The sequence below is a fragment of the Diorhabda carinulata genome, chromosome 1 (assembly GCF_026250575.1).
Source record: "Diorhabda carinulata isolate Delta chromosome 1, icDioCari1.1, whole genome shotgun sequence".
In the NCBI taxonomy this organism is placed as follows: Eukaryota; Metazoa; Arthropoda; class Insecta; order Coleoptera; family Chrysomelidae; genus Diorhabda; species Diorhabda carinulata.
Window position 1 is genome coordinate 154,181 of NC_079460.1, and position 20,968 is coordinate 175,148.

General features: G+C 23.9%; 1 protein-coding gene and 3 pseudogenes across 1 annotated transcript; 1 reads left to right on the forward strand and 3 right to left on the reverse strand.

Moving 5' to 3' along the window:
• Positions 1-5,743: 5,743 nt before the first annotated feature.
• On the reverse strand, positions 5,744-6,193 carry LOC130901649 (uncharacterized). Its single transcript, XM_057813171.1, has one exon. The coding sequence runs from the start codon at positions 6,191-6,193 to the stop codon at positions 5,744-5,746; it is 450 nt and encodes a 149-aa protein (XP_057669154.1).
• A 3,802-nt stretch (positions 6,194-9,995) lies between these two features.
• LOC130891305 (cytochrome c oxidase subunit 1-like) lies at positions 9,996-10,774 on the reverse strand (annotated as a pseudogene).
• A 5,186-nt stretch (positions 10,775-15,960) lies between these two features.
• On the reverse strand, positions 15,961-16,773 carry LOC130901658 (cytochrome b-like; annotated as a pseudogene).
• A 1,779-nt stretch (positions 16,774-18,552) lies between these two features.
• Positions 18,553-20,378, forward strand: LOC130901666 (NADH-ubiquinone oxidoreductase chain 5-like; annotated as a pseudogene).
• The last annotated feature ends 590 nt before the right edge of the window (positions 20,379-20,968 follow it).

Genomic DNA, 20,968 nt, shown 5'->3' on the forward strand with positions numbered 1-20,968 from the left:
CTATAAGATAATATATCGTAACCCTAAAAAAAATATTAAACATTGAAAAGCTGAAAAAATCTCCTATTATTAAAAATAAATATGAAAAATAAGATAAAAAAAATTACTGTATTAACCAACAGCTCTTAAAACTTGAAGGAATCAATATTAATTATCACAATAAATATATCATCATAAAAAAGAAGAAGTTGGAACATAATCATTGACCTGAGCACGAACCATTAAAATCAATTGATAATCCGAATGCCCCCTCACATACTCTTATTGTTAAATAAATTATAGAAAAAAAATATTCATGTTATACTTCTCAAATATAAAAATATCCCAAAATACAAAGAAATAACAATAATTTCTAATCTTAATAATATTATTGATAAATGCTTACGATTTAAAACAAATATTAATCTCCTACACAAAATATTATCTTTGAAAAATATATTGACATTGAAGTTTTAATAATCTAAATAAAATATTGGTCTTGTAAACCAAAAACAAGGTTTTTTTTAAAACTTCAGATATAAATACTATTCATCTTTAATCTCCAAAATTAATATTTTATTTAAACCAATATCTGATATAATTATATTTTTCCCTGTATTATTTATACTATCTTTAATATTCATTTTCATAAGTCACTCAAGTATTCAAAACACATTATCTAATTATTACCCATTATCTGATTATTTGAAAAATATTTTGAAAAAAATGTGGTGAATTATAATTTTCGGTTTTCGAAAATTATTTTTAAAAACTTTATTTTACACAAAATTAAATGAATACAATTAATCTCAAGAGCGAACTAACTATAAACATTGAATGAACAATATATTCAAGAACGATACATATTTTCATTGCCAAGTTGTTTACAACAATCCATATTTATAAAATAAATGCCGATGAAGTGTTTACAATATTTAATACAATTGCGTTTTATAAAATGTCCTTCAAGAATTTTCTGCATGTAACTCCTCCATCCCTAAGAATGAAAAATGACGGAGGTATTTTTCATGTCTTGCTGTCTTCTTTCTTCTAATTCGATGGTGTCTTTCTTCTTTTCTTCAAATTTTTGTTTTCTTACAAATTTACTTTTATATTTATGAATTAACCATAATGTTATTAAAATTACACAAATTATTATTATTATGGTAAATAGTCCAATCGATACATGGTTTTGCGAATGATAAATTTCATGAATTTGTTTTATATTTCTAGCAATTTTATTTATTTCGTATAATTTGTCAAAATCTATATTGGTTAAATTTGGAGATTTATAAATTTGATTATTTAAAAATTTGAAGTTCAATTTCGGTAATATTATTGATTTTCCTTTTTTTATTTGTATGATAGTTGAGAAGATTTCACTTTCTATTTGAATAGTACAGTTTTTTGGAATTTTTACAATTGATGGATAACTGATTTTAAAATAACGGTCTGAAACACATTTAGATATCACTTCAGTTTCTGAATTTGGAATTACTAAAAGCTCATTATTTGTCACTTGTTCCAATATATATTCTTAAAGATTAATTTCATTAACAACACAATTTTCACCAGAGTGTCCATTTAACAGTTCAATAGTACAATTGTCTTTTAACTTAAATGTTTCTTTACAATAATATTTTTCCTCTATCGCTGGACATTCTTCTTTAATAAAATTGACTTCTTCTTGATTGATGGCCAAGTAAGGTTGAGGAGGGATACAAATCGTATAATTTTGGATTATAGGATATAAATGGAAAAATTCATAGGTTTTAGGTTTAAGGATTGGAACATGAGTAGCAAAAATTATTTTAGATTTAGAAAAGGTTACTTGTGAACCAAGAAAATATTTTGGGATTTGTTCTTCATTATAAATAGTATTTAAATATTTCATCATTTCTAAAATTTCTTGACTTGATATAACAGAACTGTGAATCGTATTTAATTTAGAAAATGTTATTGCATTTTCAATATTGTTAATCAATGTAATCAAACTTAGACAATCCAGATTAATCTGTGAAATTGTACTGTGAAATGTAAAATTTCTCTAAATTATCAGTAAGTTTTTGTTGATTAGTCCATAGAGTCGTAATCGATTTATTATAATGATCAATTAATTTTTTGTGTAGCGGTATTTGTAAATTTACTTCATGAATTATGTGTTTTTGATTTTGTTGTAAAACATTTATAGCATTATCCTATCGTTCTTCATCATCTGAATCTAGAGTTCCAAAAAGCCATTTATCTATTTTTCCTACTGCATTTATTAATCCTCTTTTTAATCTTAAATGTGGATAAATATTTTCTGATTTTTTGTCCAAAGTATTAATTAAAATTTCCGTTCTACTTAATGATTGTTCAACCAAATTATGATATGAAATAGGATTTGTAGCATTCGCTTGAAATAAATTATTTTTTAAACTATAATAATATTGTTTCAAATTATTAGTTTGTTTATGAATAAATTCTAAATCTATATAATATATGAAAGTGTGTTTGGTATATATAAGATTACTGTTTCCTAAATTAATGGGTAATAATAAGTTATTTACGTTTGTAATTACTATGTCTTCTGTCTTGGTCGTCTTGTAAAGTAGTAGTAATATTAATACTATTGTCAGCTTCATTATCCTGTAACAATTTTTTTGTTTTAGTTTTTGGTTTTCTTATTATGTTTTTGTGATAAGTTCCTTTATTTGTTTCTAATAATATGCCAGAGTCTTTCACAATTTTTGCTTTTTTAAATTTGGGTAATTTTTTATCTCGGAATTTTGTTTTTATATAAGCTATGTCTTGATTTTCATAGGAAGGTGGACCATTTCTAGTTCGTTTCTCTTATTTATTATTTTTTCTTTAATATTAGCATTTCTAAATTTAATTTTTTCATATAATAATTTTGACGTTTCTTTATGATTTTGTATATAATTGGATATTATTAAATGACCATCGGGGTTGTTTATATGACCTTTAATAATTTCAAATGGTGTAAATTGTGTTACAGAGTGAATCGAATTATTATATGCCGATATTGAATGTTTTATTAATTGATTAGGAGTTAAATCATTATTATTTTCTTTTATACATCTAAAATGTTCAATAAGACTAAAGTGAAAACGTTCTACCGGTGAATTGGAATTACTATTTTTAGACGTTGTATAATGTAGCTCAATTTTGTGCAATTTGCAAAAATCTTGTAGTTCGTTGTTCTTGAACTCTGAACCACAATCAGCTGTAATTTTGTAAGGTAAACCGTAATGAGTGACATAATTTAATATATTATCAACAACGAGGTTCCATTCACACTTGGCATTGAATATGCTTGACCGTAACGAGAGAAAGCATCTATTATAGTTAAATATGACTGATTTGCTATTTTAAAAGTATCTATATGTATATGTTCAAATGGTTTACTGGCTGTTGGGGTTAAATTGAATTTAATTACTGGTGGATTTCTGTCATATTTATTCTTTTGGCATATTTCGCAATTATTAACAAAATTTTCTATATCTTGTAACATTTTAGGCCAATAATATTTTTCAGTTAATGATTTTTTTTATTCATTAATTCCTATGTGTCCCTTTTTGTATATGTGATAGTATTCTAATTTTTCTTTTTGTTCTTCTTCAATTAAAATATCTTTGACTACATTTATACAATGAATAAATTTAAATGCTGCATTTTTAAAATATTTTTGTACTGTAGCTATAAATTGTTCTGGTTTTAAGGGTTCTCTAAAATATAATGCGTAAAGTTGTTTAGGGTCAATATATTCCTTAACAAACTGAATTATGTTATTTTCTAAATCTCTCTTAGATAAAATTATATATATACGAGTGTTATCAAAACATTTTTCTCTCTGTGTTCTTATATTATTTACTTCGCCACTTGTTATTAAAATTTGATGTTTATAAGTATTCAATGATCTACTTGAAATTGGTATTTCTAATATTGGGTTTTCTAAGGAGGAATGTATTTTTTCTAAAGGATAAACACTAAGAGGCTTATTCAAAATTATATAAATTGTCTTAAACGTTTCATTTATTTCTTTTTTCATATATATATATATATATATATATATATATATATATATATATATATATATATATATATATATATATATATTTTACTTATTTATTATCTATTAATTCTAAATCTTATCTATTCTTATAACATAATAATAAAAAAGAAAGAAAGTTCTTTGCATAAATTTTATAATTTCTTGAATTGCTTACCATTTTAATGAATGATAATATCTACGTTTCGAAAATAGTTCTTCAATTAATTTTTCATTTAGTATAGCATTTAATTTTCTATTGAAATATTTTGAAATTATTTCACAATTATTTCTATCAAATTCTTTGTTAATTGTTTCATAATTAATCTCAACTTAGTCATTTTCATTATTTATTTCTCTTTTATCAATGATATTATTTTGATTTTGTATATCCAATATATTTGTATTTAATTCAGGTTTTATAACATAACATTCTTTTTCTAATATATCATTATCTATTTTTATAACATCATTTATATCTTTTTCTTCCATTGTCTCATCATTATTTATTTCATTTATTTTTCCATTTAATTCTATTACATTCCCTTTTACTTCACTTTCATTATCATTTTCATTCATTTTTAATTCATCTAATCCTGAATATTTTAATTCCACAATTAATTCCACTTTATCAAATAATTCTACTACTAATTCTCCTTTTGTATCATTATTCATTTCTCCTACCATTATAATATTTTCTTCTGAATTGTTTAATTTATCTTTTTCTTCTTCATCAAATAATTTACTGAGATCTAGTTCTTCTTGTTCATTTATTTCTTTACAATGATTTAATTCCGATTCTTTCATTTTTATGAATTTTTGAATTTTTGGCGATGAATTATTAGATGTGAAATTTATTTCAATTACTTGTTCACTGGATTCTGGTTCGTTAGTTTCTATGAAATTTTCAAAATATGTTAATGGATCATTAGGAGTAAAATTTCTTTTATTTTTGATTCTTTTTCCGAGGCTCTTTCCGAAAATTTACGGTTTGGTCATTATTTTCGTCTGACTCAAATAAATGTTGGAAATCAATTATTTCTTCTTCTTCTTCTTCATTATCATTATTGTTACAATTATTATTATATAACTCTTCTGATGTAAAATTTGGTCGTTCATTTCGTGATTGGAAATATCTATTATTGTTTGCATTATTATTATTATTATAATTGTTATTATTGTTTACACGTCTACTAGGTTTATCGGAAAAATTTCTCGATGTCGTAGACATCGGTTCTGGTCTTGGTAACCGGTTTGTAGGTATTTGGTTTGGACGGAAAACATTTTTCCTGGTGCCAAATACTTGTGCGTTTGTCGGATAGTTTTGCCTTCTTTGTGGCATGGGATTTACATTTATCGGTTGACTAGGAAAATTATTATAATTATTATTGTTATTATATCTTTGATTGTTTTCATAGTTATTTCTGTTATAATTATTATCATAATATTGTCGGTAAAGAGAATTATAATTACTATATTGGTTATTTCTATTATTTCTTATTTGGTTCGTTTGAACATTGTTATTATTATTGTTATTATATTTGACACTGGGCTCATAAAATTGGCCATAGAGTTTTTCAAAATTTTCGAACTCATCAACATAAGCCATAGCATCCTCTAGTGATACAGGCTTTTTTAAATAAATGTTATTGCGTATGATGCCTGAACATCCTGCTATAAAGGTGTTCAAAGCTGTTTTTTCGCAATGGTTTATTTGACATTTTTGTCAATTTCACCTAAATTTAAATTATTACTGATTCTTTGTATTGTTTGATTTTTCAGTAATTGTAATCTGTTACCAAATGTTATTAAGTTTTCATTTTTAAACGGTCTTGTTCTTGTTAATTCCTGCAATATGCAGTCTAAATCGCGCCTATCTGCAAAGCATTGTATCAAAGCTTCCTTTAGTTTGAACCAGGTATTTAGTTCAATCCTATTTCCTACCATCATCTCAGCTTTGTCAATTAATTTTTCTTGGATACATTCCAAGACATGATTATTAATATCTTGATCATTATAGATCGAATACGTCTCTATTAGATTTTCACATCTGTTAATAAATTTGTTTAAAGTATTTCTGTTACCGTCGTATGGTTTTATGTTTTCCAATTTTAGTTTAAATAATTCCCAATTTAGGGTTTTTGGATTTGAAGTTGTCATTTTTGTATAATCTGAACTATCTTTTAAGTTTAAATTACCAAATGTATTCAATAAGTTATCTAAATCGTTCATAAAAATAATATATTCAAAATTATTAGATTATCTCTTCCTTACTCAAAGTTTGATAAGGATAGATAAAAAGGTATATAAATAAGGAAACTTGGCACTTACAGCTATCTGAAGTCCTGAAGTTCTTCGTTGAACACGTAGATCTAGTGCTGCTGTACTGAAGTACGTAGTCGGAATTTTTTATCGCACTTTGCGTGAAAAATCGCGACCGCACTAATCCGAATGACTGCGCCAATTATAATTTTCGGTTTTCGAAAATTATTTTTAAAAACTTTATTTTACACAAAATTAAATGAATACAATTAATCTCAAGAGCGAACTAACTATAAACATTGAATGAACTATATATTCAAGAACGATACATATATTCATTGTCAAGTTGTTTACAACAATTCATATTTATAAAAAAATAAATGCTGATGAAGTGTTTACAATATTTAATACAATTGCGTTTTATAAAATGTCCTTCAAGAATTTTCTGCATGTAACTGGTGTCTTTATAAAAATATTCCTATTACTATTGTAAAAAATATATTGATTAAAAAAATGGGACAAAATTAAAGAATATACAGAAATAACTCAAAAAGAATTTATAGAAGCTATAGAACTCACACTTACAACAACGTACTTCAAATATGAAAATGAAATATACATAAAAATTGATGGTTGTGCTATGGAGCTTCCATTTCAAGTGCTATAACACAATTAATAATGGAAGATTTCGAGGAAACTGTCCTTGTTGATGAATATAAAACATGTTTGTAAAAGCGGCAATAGTGCTTAGAAATAAAAGTTCAGTTTACCACAAATGATCAGCGAAGTAGAGTGTTGTACCGGAGAATTATATTTTATGTTAAACATAAAGTGTTACAGACCACTGAAGTATATAAGTTTTCTCTTAATCAATTAAATTGTCCCCCAACATATTTTGGTCTAATCGATAGGATTGTGATTAATCTCCAAACATAAAAATCCCATTGAAGAAGGGCATCAATTAAGAAGTGAGGTTAAAGAAGATACATAAAGGCGGGAACTCATCTCCATCATTAGCAGAGACGAGAAGAAGGTGAAGAGTCCGTTCCTTTCATTAATCATATTCTTTATTGCTTATTTCATTCAAGTTATTAGTTTAAATACTTCATTTGAATAATCATAGTGCAGGTATTGAACTCCGAAAATGGTTGAGCAACAGTACTGATATTTTGAGCAAAGGTGAAGCTAAGTGAAGGTCTAGATCTCAATATTTGCAACTTAGCGGAAACAAGTCAAACAAAACTAAGAATTTTATGGAATGCACAATCAGACTCCATAATGTATGCAGCAACCAATATTGAGTCGAACATTAAACTGGAAACAAAACGAAGTGTCTTATCTGCAATATGTCTAATTTTTGACCCACTCGGTCTTCTAGGTTCATTTATAGTCAGGGCAAAAATCATGATGCAAGAGTTGTGGTTAATGAAAATATCGTGGGATGAACCCATACCTCCGCATTTAGAGAAGTTGTGGTTAGAGTTCAAAAAGGAGATGTTAATTTTAAATGATAAAACCAGTCCTCATCACGTTTTGTATAACGATAGCGTCACGATAGAACTTCATGCATTTTCCGATGCATCCGAAAAGGCATACGGCTCGTGTTTGTTTAAATGATGTGTCAAACCAGACGGACGAATTTATTCCAATATATTATGCGCGAAATCTCGTGTAGCACCAACCAAAAAATTGACCCTACTCCGTCTGGACTAATGTGCGGCGCAAGTAACAGCACAGCTCGTGAACAAAATAAATAATACAATAAATTTTAAGTTTGATAATTATTTCTTTTACACTGATTCGACTGTTACATTAGCTTGGATAAAATGAGAACCTTACAAGTGGAAAACATTAGTCGCGAATAGAGTTTCTGAAATTAATTCAGACCTCAACAAATAGTTCTCATTGGTATCATGTATCGTCAAATGACAATGCTGCTGACATTTTATCGCGCGGATGCTCATTAAAAACTCTAAAAAACCAATACTCTATGGTGGTACGCACCACATTGGTTCTTAAACAATAGCAGTACTTGGAATTTGAGGGGTGACTACGAAATTCCGAAAGGCAAAACAAAATCCACGAATGTAATTCAAAATGAATTAGTTACAAGACTACTTGAACGAATTTCAAATTTTTCTAAATTATTCGCTGTCACTGCATTCATAATTCGGTTTTGTGAAAAAATTAAATCATTCGGAAAGAAACTTTAACTTATCTCAAATACGCCGACTATCGACCCACTCACTCCAAAAGAACTTAAAATCACGGAATTATTCATTATATAAAAAATTCAGAAGGTATACTTTGCAAATGAATACTATTGTTTAACAAATAGCAGATCAATGCTAAAAGGGTGTCCGATTCTATCACCAAACCCATTCCTAAAGGATAGAGTTATTCGTATTGGCGGTATATAAATTTCCAATTATTCTACCCAAATCTCATGTTGTGACTGATATTATTCCAACTCATCTCCATAGAAAATCTCTTCATTGTGGAACACAACAATTATTATATACAGTCAGAGAAAAATATTGGCCTATTTCGTCTAGAAATGCCTGTAAAAAAATTACTAGAAATATGTAATTTGCACTGAAGCCCAACCTAAAGGTTTACAATATTTGATGGGTGATCTTCTGGATGTTAGAATAAATGTTTATTCTCCATTTTTAAATGTTGGGGTAGATTTTGCTGATCCTTTTTTACTGGAAGATTGAAAAATGCAATCTCTTAAGTTGATTAGAAGTTCATAATCAGGAAAAGGATAAACAGATACTACAATCAATTAAAAAACAAAACAGAAACCAAACATCAAAATATAAAACATTTTTCCTTACCATAAGTAGGTATAAGGACTTTCCCAAAAACTATCAAAGTATTTTCATAAATATGATATTAGTATAAGTCAAAAAGAACATAATACGTTATCCAAATATTTCACTAAATTTAAATCTAAAATACCAAATAACAAAAGAAATAATATTATGTATATATCAAGTGCCTTGTACTAATTGTGACGCTGTCTATATAGGATAGACATTTCAGTATTTGGTAAATAGACTAAAAGGTGATCAATACGATAAAAAAAATAAAACTGCATTAACGAACATGGAATATACAAAAACATAAATCCAATTATAAAGATTCAAAAATTCTTGAAACAGAATCTAATACACGAAAAAGAATATTTTTAGAAATGCTTCACATTCATAAGAACGAAAAAGCTATTAATGATAAAAAAGACCTTAATAATTTAAATAAATTATATAGCTAGCTCTATTATGAATGTAGCTGAATATTTATTGGTTATAAGAAATATATATGTATGTATATAAATGTATTAAAATAATTAATATTTTACTTACAATAATTAATTAAGATTTTCGGTGGTTTTGAATTGTATTAATTGTTGTAAAAATTTTAAATTCATAGGTTTCAAAATTCAATATTCAAATTCACGTTGATAGAAATATTCCATATATTTATACACCTTTACCATATATAAAATCAGTTACTCCTAAACTTTCTGGAATCTTTAAATAACAAAATATTAGAATAGCTTACAGTCAAACCCTTAATATTCTATCTATTTCTACTAATTGAATTATAAAACACCAATCTATAAATTGCCTAACATAGTATATGAAATAGCTTGATAGATCTATCTAACTATCAGATCCTGAATTTAGATGCTTAGCTATGGAGGATGAAATTGTAATCTTTCAATTGAGGGATTTATTCTTAATGAATTAATTCTTTTTCGTTGTATAGAGAAAGCTTCTCAAAAAATAAATAATAAAAAAAATTTCTCTAATAAGGGAAATTAAAGATCCAATTGATGAAACAATATTTCATAGAGTAAAAATATCAGGATAATCGGAGTATCGTTGTGGTATTCCTATTAAACCTAAAAAATGTTATGAAGAGAAAGTTAAATTTACTCCAATAAATATATTAAAAAAATGAATTTTTCAATAAAAATTATTTAAAGTTAAACCTATAAATAAAGGGAATCATTGAACAATACCTGCTAAAATAGCAAATACAGCTTCTATAGAAAGAACATAATGAAAATGAGCTGAAACATAATAAGTATCATTTAAAACAATATCGATTGAAGAGTTAGCTATGACAACTCCTGTCAATCCTCTAACTGTAAATAAAAAAATAAAGCCTAATGCTCATAATGTTGCTGGTCTATAGTTAGTTTTTAATCCATGAAATGTTGCTAATAATATAAAAACTTTAATTCCACTAGGAGCTACAATAATTATAGTAGATGATGTGAAATAAGCTCGGGTGTCAACATCTATACCAACTGTAAATATATGATGAGCTCATACAATGAATCCTAGTAGTCCAATTGCTATTATGGTATAAATTAAACCTAATGTACCAAAAGCTTTTTTTTCTTCTTTGTTGTCTAACAATATGAGAAATTAATACAAAACCAGAAATAATTAAAATATAAATTTTAGTATGTTCAAAAAATCAAAATAAATGTTGGTATAAAATTGGGTCCCCTCCTCCGGCAATATCAAAAAAAGATATATTCAAATTTCGATCAGTTAATAATATAATAATAGCCCCAGCTAAAACTGGTAGCGATAATAATAGAAGAATTGCTGTAATAACTACTAACAACTACTCAAACAAATAAAGGTATACGGTCTAATGTCATATCTTTAGGTCGTATATTAATTACTGTATTAATAAAATTAATTGCTCCTAAAATAATTGAAGATATACCAGCTAAATGTAAACTAAAAATAGCTAAGTCTACTGAAGATCCACCATGTGCGATATTAGATGAAAGAAGGGGATAAACCGTTCATCCTGTACCTGCACCTCAAAAACTTATATAATTTATTCGGGGATATGCTATTTATGGAGCACCGATTATTAAGGGAACTAATCAGTTTCCAAATCCACCAATTATAATTGGTATTACTATAAAAAAATTATGATAAATGCATGAGCAGCTACGATAACATTGTAAATTTGATCATTTCCAATTAAAGTTCCGGGATTTCCTAATTCTGTAAGTACTAGTACTCTAAGGGAGGTACCAACTATTCCAGCTCAAATCACAAAAATAAAATATAATGTTCCAATATCTTTATGATTTGTTGAAAACAACCATTTATTCAGTAAAATGACTGAGTTCGGGCGATAAATTGTAAATTTATTTATTAATATTAATATTCTTTTACCAAGCCTTATATGTATATGTAAGTATGATATTAAATTGCAAATATAAAGGTAAATAATTTTTAAGGCTTAGATCAAATATAATATCAACTTTGAAGGTTGATAATTTAACTTAACTAAAATCCTTATAAGATATTTAAGATCCTAGTACAAAGGCATAAGCTAAGTAAAGTAAATGCATTTAAGAGTAGAAAAATGAAATTGTTAAATTTTGTTGCTTTAACCAGATTTTCACTATTAAAATAGTTAGAGAGGAAAATGTTAATCGAATATAAAAGTATAGGGCAATTAATAATTAAGATTACTCTTAAAGTGTATATTTGACTTAAAATTAAGTTATTGATCACAATTCATTTTGGTAGGAATCCTAAAAATGGTGGTAAACCTCCTAAAGATAGAAAATTTAAAATAAAAAATTGTTTAAATAATTTATTTGCATTTAATGCATTAAAAAGTTGATTTAGGTTAAATAAATTTAATTTTATAAAAAAATAACGATATTTAAAGTAATTAAAAAATAAATAATAAAGTATACTTACCAAATTAACTTAGAATTTAATATTCCAGCAAGTATTCAACCAATATGATTAATTGAAGAATAAGCTATAATTTTTCTCAGGCTTGTTTGATTTAGTCCTTCTATTATTACAGGAAACCAGGAGTGAAAGGAGGCATCTCCTAATTTTGTTAATATTGCTGAATTAAGAATTATTATTAATCAAGTGTCAGAATTATTGGGGATATAATCTGAGGAGATTAATGATATAATTACAGTAAATAAGATAATAGTAGAGGCTAAGGCTTGAGTAATAAAGTATTTTAAGGATGCTTCTGCAGGATAAATATTTTTATTTGATTTTATTAAAGGAATAATTTGGATTAATCATTTTATAGCTTGCATTAAGGGGTGCAGGTCAATCTAGTTTATGGGGATAAACTAGACTGAAAAATTTGAATCAATCATTTTATAGCTTGCATTAAGGGATGTAGGTCAATCTAGTTTATGGGGATAAATTAGACTGAAAAATTTGAATTAATCATTTTATGACTTGCATTCAGGGATGCGGGTCAATCTAGTTTATGGGGATAAATTAGACTGAAAAATTTTAATTAATCATTTTATAGCTTACATTAAGGGTGTAGGTCAATCTAGTTTATGGGGATAAGCTAGATTATTTAATGAAGGTTAATTGTTAAAAATTTTAAAATGTATATAATTTATATTTTTGGTTATAAATTATTATTTGGTTCTCATATATGAAGGTAATTTTATTATTAGTCGTATAATTGTAAATTAAAATATTAGGTTAAAATTTAAAAAATAAATTTTGGAATTAATTTGTTTTTAATTTTAGTCAGTTGGAAAAGTGAATATTTTTTAAAAGTTTTATTTTAACTTACAAATTAGGTGTTATTTTTTATTATATGTGAATTATTTTACAGAAGAATTTAACAGTGATTAAAATTATATATTAAAGAAATTTAAATTTGAAAGTAATAAGTATTATTAACAAAATTTGTGCCAGCAGTTGCGGTTATACAAATAATATAATTTAATTATATTAATAAAAATTAATTGTAAGAAATAATTTTAATATAAAATTTAATAAGTGAAATTTTAAATTTTATTTATAAATTTAATACTAAATTAGTAATAGTAATGTTCTTGAAAATTAAAAATTTTGGCGGTATTTTAGTCTTTTCAGAGGAACCTGTTCTGTAAATGATAATCCACGATTTAATTTACTTATATTATTAGTTTGTATATCATCGTAATTGAATATTTTATTAAAATTATAAATATTTAGAATTTAATATTATAAAATTTATCAGATCAAGGTGCAATTTATATATAAGAAGTATTGCGTTACAATAAAAATATTTTTGGATAATTTCTATTATTAAAAATTTATATTTGAATTTGATAGTAATTTTAACAAATTAATTGAAATGATTTTACCTCTAAAATATGCACATATCGCCCGTCATTTTAATTTAATATGGAATAAGTCGTAACAAAGTAGATTTACTGGAAAGTGAGTCTAGAATACAAATTAGAGCTTGATTAAAAAGTATTTTAGTTACATTAAAGAGTTAATTGTGAGATTCAATTTAATTTGAAATAAGAATTTTATTATTTTTTTAAGTTAAAAGTTTTAATTAAGTAAAATTTATTTTATTATTAAAAAAGAAAAAAATTATTCAATTATAGTAAATTGTATTGTGAAAGAAAATTTTATTATTAAAAAAAGAAAAATTAATTTTTTGTACCTTGTGTATTAGGGTTTATTGAATAATATTTATATGTTTAATTTTTTCGAATTTAAAAGAGCTAAAAAATTAAAATTTTCATTGTGGAATAAATAATTTTAAATATTTTTTTGTAATGAAATGTTATTCGTTTTTAAACACATCTAGTTTTTTAAGAAAAAAATTTAATTTATTTATTAATTAATATAAATATTTTTTAATATTTTTATATTATTAATAATTAATATATTTTTGGTTTCAAAGCTAGAATGAAGGGTTGAATGAAAAAAATACTGTCTCTATTTAATTTTTGTGAAATTTTATTCAAGTTCAAAAGCTTAAATAATATTAAAACACGAGAAGATCCTATAGAGTTTTATAATTTTTTTTATAAATGATTTAGAATTAATTTTTTTATATTTAAAAACTATTTAATTGGGGTGATAAAAAAATTTAATAAACATTTTTTCTATTTTTATATTAATTAATAAATAATTGATCCAAATATTTGGATTATAAGATAAAATTACCTTAGGGATACGAGCGTAATTTTATTAGAGAGTTCAATCGATAATAAAGATTGCGACCTCGATGTTGGATTAAAATTTATAATTGGTGCAGAAGCTAATTAATTAAGTCTGTTCGACTTTTAAAATCTTACATGATTTGAGTTAAAGCCGGTTTAAGCCAGGTTGGTTTCTATCTTTAATTAAATTCAACTTTTTAGTACAAAAGGACCAAATGAAAAAAATAATTTTTATATTTTGAATTAAAATAATTATTTTGGCAGATTAGTGCAATGGATTTAGAATCTTTAAATGTTATTTATATTACAAATTGTAATACTTGATATTAAAAGATTTTTTAATAATTATAATTTCAAGATTAATTTTAATTATTTGTGTATTAATTAGGATTGCTTTTTTAACATTATTAGAACAAAAAGTTTTAGGGTATATTCAGATTCGTAAAAGCCCAAACAAAGTAGGATTTATTGATTTAATTCAACCTTTTAGAAATGCTATTAAATTATTTAGTAAAGAGCAAACTTATCCTTTTATAGCAAATTTTAATTTATATTATTTATCGCCTATTTTCATTTTATTATTATCTTTATTTATATGAATATGTATACCATTTATTAGAATTAATATTAGGTTTAATTTAACAATTTTATTTTTTTTAGCTGTTTCAAGTTTAAGTGTTTATACAATTATATTAGCTGGCTGGTCTTCAAATTCTAATTATTCATTATTAGGCAGACTTCGTTCAGTAGCACAAAGAATTTCTTATGAAGTAAGACTAGCTTCAATTTTAATATCTTTTTTATTTTTAATTTTAAGTGTAAATTTAATTGATTTAATTAAATATCAAGAATTTATTTGATTTATATATTTATTATTACCATTATGTTTTATATGATTAGTTTCAAGTTTAGCTGAAACTAATCGTACTCCTTTTGATTTTGCTGAAGGGGAATCAGAGTTAGTTTCAGGATTTAATGTTGAATATTAAAGGAGAGGGTTTGCTATAATTTTTTTAGCAGAATATGGAAATATTTTGTTTATAAGAATAATATGTGTTTTTTTATTTATAGGGGCAAATTTAATAAGCTATATATATTTTTTTAAATTTATCTTTTTTATCTTTTTTTTGACTTTGAATTCGGGGGACTTTACCTCTTTATCGTTATGATAAATTAATATATTTAGCTTGAAAGGGTTATTTACCTATTTCAATAAATTATTTAATTTTTTTTTGTAGAATAAGAATATTTTTTTTTATTCTTATAATTTAGTTAATTATTTTTAGTATAAGTTAATAGAGAATTTTAATCTCTTTTTTATATTTTCAAAATATAAACTTATACAAGTTCATTAACTATTTAAAAATAATAGAATCTCAAAAGTATGAAGTAATTGGGTTAATTAAATAATAAAGAAAATAAACTATTGTAAGAATTTGACCTGTTAAGATATAAGAGTCTTCAACTGGCCGAGCTCCAATTCACGTTAATAAAATAATAATAGATACTAATGTTCAAAATAAAAATTTATTTAGTGGATAAAATTGTGATCTTAAAAATTTTTTATTATTAATAAATGGAAGTAAATATAGGATAGCAATTGATATAATTAATGCAATTACTCCTCCTAATTTATTAGGGATTGAACGTAAAATAGCATAAGCCAACAAAAATATCATTCAGGTTGAATATGGACAGGAGTTACTAAAGGGTTAGCAGGAGTAAAATTGTCAGGATCTCCTAATAAGTAAGGATTTCTCTAAGTTAAAAAGATTAATAAAAAAATTATAATTAGAGCTCATAAAATATCTTTAAAGATAAAATAAGGATGAAAAGGAATTTTGTCAATATTACTATTAGTACCAATTGGATTTCTAGATCCTAATTGGTGTAGGTATAATAAGTGGATAATTATAAAAGCAAAGATAATGAATGGTAAAATGAAATGAAATGTAAAAAATCGTGTTAAAGTTGCATAATCAACTGCAAAACCCCCCAAATTCATTGTACTAGTATATTTCCTAAGTAAGGAATTGCAGATATTAGATTAGTAATAACAGTAGCACCTCAAAAAGATATTTGTCCTCAAGGTAAAACATATCCTAAAAAGGCAGTTGCTATTGTAAAAAAAAATTGTTACACCAATTATTCATGTTTCTAATATGTTATATGATCTATAGTAGATTCCTCGTCCAATATGAATATATAAACAAATAAAAAAAGAAGCTCCATTTGCGTGTAAAGTTCGTAATAATCATCCATAATTTACATCACTACAAATGTGAGCAACTCTATTGAAAGCTAATTCAAAATTATGTCAATAATGTATTGCTAAAAATAATCCTGTAAAAATTTGAATTATTAAACAAATTCTTAGTAGGGAGCCAAAATTTCATATATATGAAATATTTGATGGAGTTGGAAATGTGATTAATGAGTTATCAATAATTTTTAATAATGGGTTTTTTTTTCGTAAGGGTATTTTCATTAGATTATTTGTCGTAGTGGCCCATATAAAAAGTTTGTAATTTTTACAGTAGCAATTAGAGTAATGAATAAATAAATTATTATTATAATTATAATTAAATAATTAGGAACATTAAAATATTTTATTATAGATTAATTTAGGTTTTTATTTAAATTTAATGGTTTTGTTTCAATTGTTTGTATTATAATATTTATATAATAATGATCTAGAAATATTAAAATGGTCAATAAAATTATTGTTAATGTAATAATCAATAATAATTTGAAATTAAATTTAAATTTTTCATTAGAGGCAATTCTTGTTAAATAAATAAATGAAATTAATATTCCTCCAACTCTAATTAAAAATAAAATATAAGAATATAGGCTGAGGAGGCTACTAGTAATAGCAATTGTTAAAGTTTGTAATAAAAGTATTAATCCACAAGTTAAGGGATGACTTATAAAAATGAATATTAAAGATAGTATAAATAATACAGAGAAAAATATAATTATATCAGATATTAGTTTAAATAAAATATTAATTTTGGAGATTAAAGATGAATATTATTTATATCTGAAGTTTTAAAAGAAACCTTGTTTTTGGTTTACAAGACCAATATTTTATTTAAATAATTAAAATTTTAATGTGAATACATTTATTAATAATTATATTTTTTTCTGGTGGTTTGATATTTGTTTTAAATCGAAAACATTTGTTAATAATATTGTTAAGGTTAGAATTTATTGTTATTTCTTTATATTTTAGATTATTTTTATATTTAAGAAATATAACTTATGAGTATTTTTTCTCTATAATTTATTTAACAATAAGAGTATGTGAAGGCGCATTAGGATTATCTATATTAATTTTAATAGTTCGTGTTCATGGTAATGATTATATTACAACTTTTTCTTTTTTATGATAATATATTTATTAGGGTTATTAATATTGATTCCTTTAAGTTTTAAGAATTTTTGATTAATACAATTATTTTTTTTATTTCATCTTTTAGATTCATTTTTAATTATAGAGGGTTTTTTCAACTTTTTAGTATTTCGTATTTTTTAGGGTTGGATATATTATCTTATAGTTTAATTTTACTGAGTTTTTGAATTTGTAGTTCAATAATTTTAGCAAGGGTAAAATTGTATTTTAATAATGAATATTATAATTTATTTTAAATAATTTTAGTTATTTTGTTATTAAGTCTTTATTTAACATTTTCTTCATTAAATTTATTCATTTTTTATTTATTTTCTGAGATTAGGTTAATTCCTACATTAATTTTAATTATAGGTTGAAGTTATCAGCGTGAGCGTTTAGAGGCTGGTATTTATTTATTATTTTATACTTTATTAATATCATTGCCTATGTTAATTATATTTTTTTATTTAAGAGAAAAATATTATTTAACTATATTTGTTTGTATAAATCTAGAATTATCATATTTTTTATATTTTTATGCATTAATATGGTTTTTTTTGTTAAAATTCCAATATTTTTTTTTACATTCATGACTTCCTAAGGCGCATGTTAAAGCCCCTATTTCTGGTTCAATAATTTTAGCGGCAATTATATTAAAATTAGGAGGTTTTGGACTTTTACGGTTTATACTTATTTTTAAACAATTTTTAATAAATTTTAATATTTTTTTATAATAATTTGTTTATTAGGGGGTTTTAATGTTTCTTTAATTTGTATTCGTCAAAGTGATATAAAATCTTCAATTGCTTATTCTTCTGTTTCTCATATAAGTTTAGTTTTAGCTGGGGTTATAACTTTGAATTATTGGGTATTATGGGGGGCTTTATTAATAATATTAGCCCATGGTTTATGTTCTTCAGGTTTATTTTGTTTAGCTTATATTTCGTATGAGCGAATACATAGTCGCAGACTATATTTAAATAAAGGTTTATTAAATATTTAACCTAATTTAAGGTTAATTTGATTTTTATCAGTTTCTTCTAATATAGCTGCTCCACCCTCATTAAATTTAATAAGAGAAATTATAATAATCAATAGAATTTTAGCTTTTAGTTTATTTAGTATATTATTTTTATCTTTAATATCATTTTTTAGAGCTGTCTTTTCATTATTTTTGTATTCATATACTCAATATGGTCAATATTATCCAGGATTATATATATTTAATAGAGGTTTGATTCGTTTTATTTATTATATTTATTTCGTAATATTTTTATATTTGAGAATAATATTATTAGGCTCTTCATTATATTTATTGATTATAAATTTATCTTATATTCTAGAGTTTAATTTTATAATATTAAATTCTACTAATATTTATTTTGTTGTTTTAATAGATTGGATATCTTTATTATTTATAAGCTTCGTTTTATTTATTTCTTCTATAGTAATTTTCTATAGAGAAAAATATATAGCCGTGGATATTTATACAAATCGATTTATTTTATTGGTTGTAATATTTGTTTTATCTATAATATTATTAATTATTTCACCAAATTTAATTTCTATTTTAATAGGTTGAGATGGTTTAGGCTTAGTTTCTTATTGTTTAGTTAGTTATTATCAAAATTTAAAAAGTTTTAGGGCTGGTATATTAACAGCTTTAAGGAATCGAATTGGTGATGTAGCATTGCTAATATCAATTGCTTGAATATTAAATTTTGGAAGATGAAATTTTATTTTTTTTTAGAAATTAAAAAAGGGGATTATATTATACAATTAATTAGGTATTTAGTAGTTTTAGCTGCAATAACAAAAAGAGCCCAAATTTCTTTTTCTTGGTTACCAGCAGCTATAGCTGCACCTACTCCTGTTTCTTCTTTAGTTCATTCTTCTACATTAGTTACTGCTGGTGTTTATTTATTAATTCGCTTTAATTTTTCATTTAGTAATAATTTAATAATAATTTTATTATTTATTTCATCAATAACAATATTTATGTCAGGATTAGGGCTAATTTTGAGTTTGATTTAAAAAAAATATTGCTTTATCAACTTTAAGACAATTAGGTTTAATTGTATCTATTTTAGCAGAATTTTAGAATATAAATTTTAGAATATAAATTAGCACTTTTTCATTTATTAATTCATGCTTTATTTAAAGCTTTATTATTTATATGTGCAGGCAATATTATTCATAACTTATTTAATTGTCAAGATATTCGTTTTATAGGTGGTTTAGTAAAACATTTACCTTTAACATGTACTTATTTGAATATTTCTAATTTATCTTTATGTGGATTACCTTTTATATCAGGGTTTTATTCTAAAGATTTAGTGGTTGAATTTATATCAAAAAATTATTTAAATATTTATATTTATTTAATTTTTTTATATTTCAATTGGATTAATAGTTTCTTATAGATTTCGTTTAACTTATTATTCAATAATTGGTACTTTTAATTTTATATCTTTACATATGATTCAAGAAGGAAGAATAATTATATTAAAAGGAATGAGAGGATTAATTTTATTTGTAGTTTTTAGTGGAAGACTATTTTCATGGTTACTTTTTTCTACCCCTTATTTTATTTTTCTAGCTTTTTTATAAAAATATTAACTTTATTTGTAATTACGATTGGAAGATGGTTAGGCTATGAATTGGCTAAATTTAAACTTTCTTATCAGTTATTAACATTAAAATTTTTAATTTCAAGGTTGTTTATAAGAATAATATGAAATATGCCTTATTTGTCTACATTAGGGGTAAATTATTTACCATTATTTATAGGAAAATTATATACAAAAATTTTTGATCAGGGCTGATTAGAATATTATGGAGGTCAACAAATAGCAAAAAATTTAAAAATGTTAACTTTTATACAATTATTTTCAATTAATCATTTAAAAATTTATTTATTATTATTAATTTTTGATTAATGTTTTTATTATTAAATATTTACTTAAATAGCTTATAAAGAGTGTAATTTTGAAGAAATTAAGGAAGTCAAAGACTTTTAAGTATTTATAAGAAAAATCTAATTTTACAATGAAAATGTAATGTTTTTTTAAACTATATAAACAGAAATAAAAACAAAATTTCATTGCTTAAGAATTAAGTTAGAAGCTTATTCTTGAATTTCTTATTTCTTTAATTGGAGAATTAAAAATAAGCATTTTATAAATCAAACTTTTAGGTCGAAACTAAATACAATATTTTGCTTCTTATTTAAGATAAATTGAATAATTCAATAATTTTTAAATGCAACTTAAATGTTATAATTAACTAT

What these genes read in the sequence shown, in the direction of transcription:
- LOC130901649 (XM_057813171.1), bottom strand. Translation starts at nt 6,193, where the DNA reads ATGACAACTTCAAATCCAAAAACCCTAAATTGGGAATTATTTAAACTA.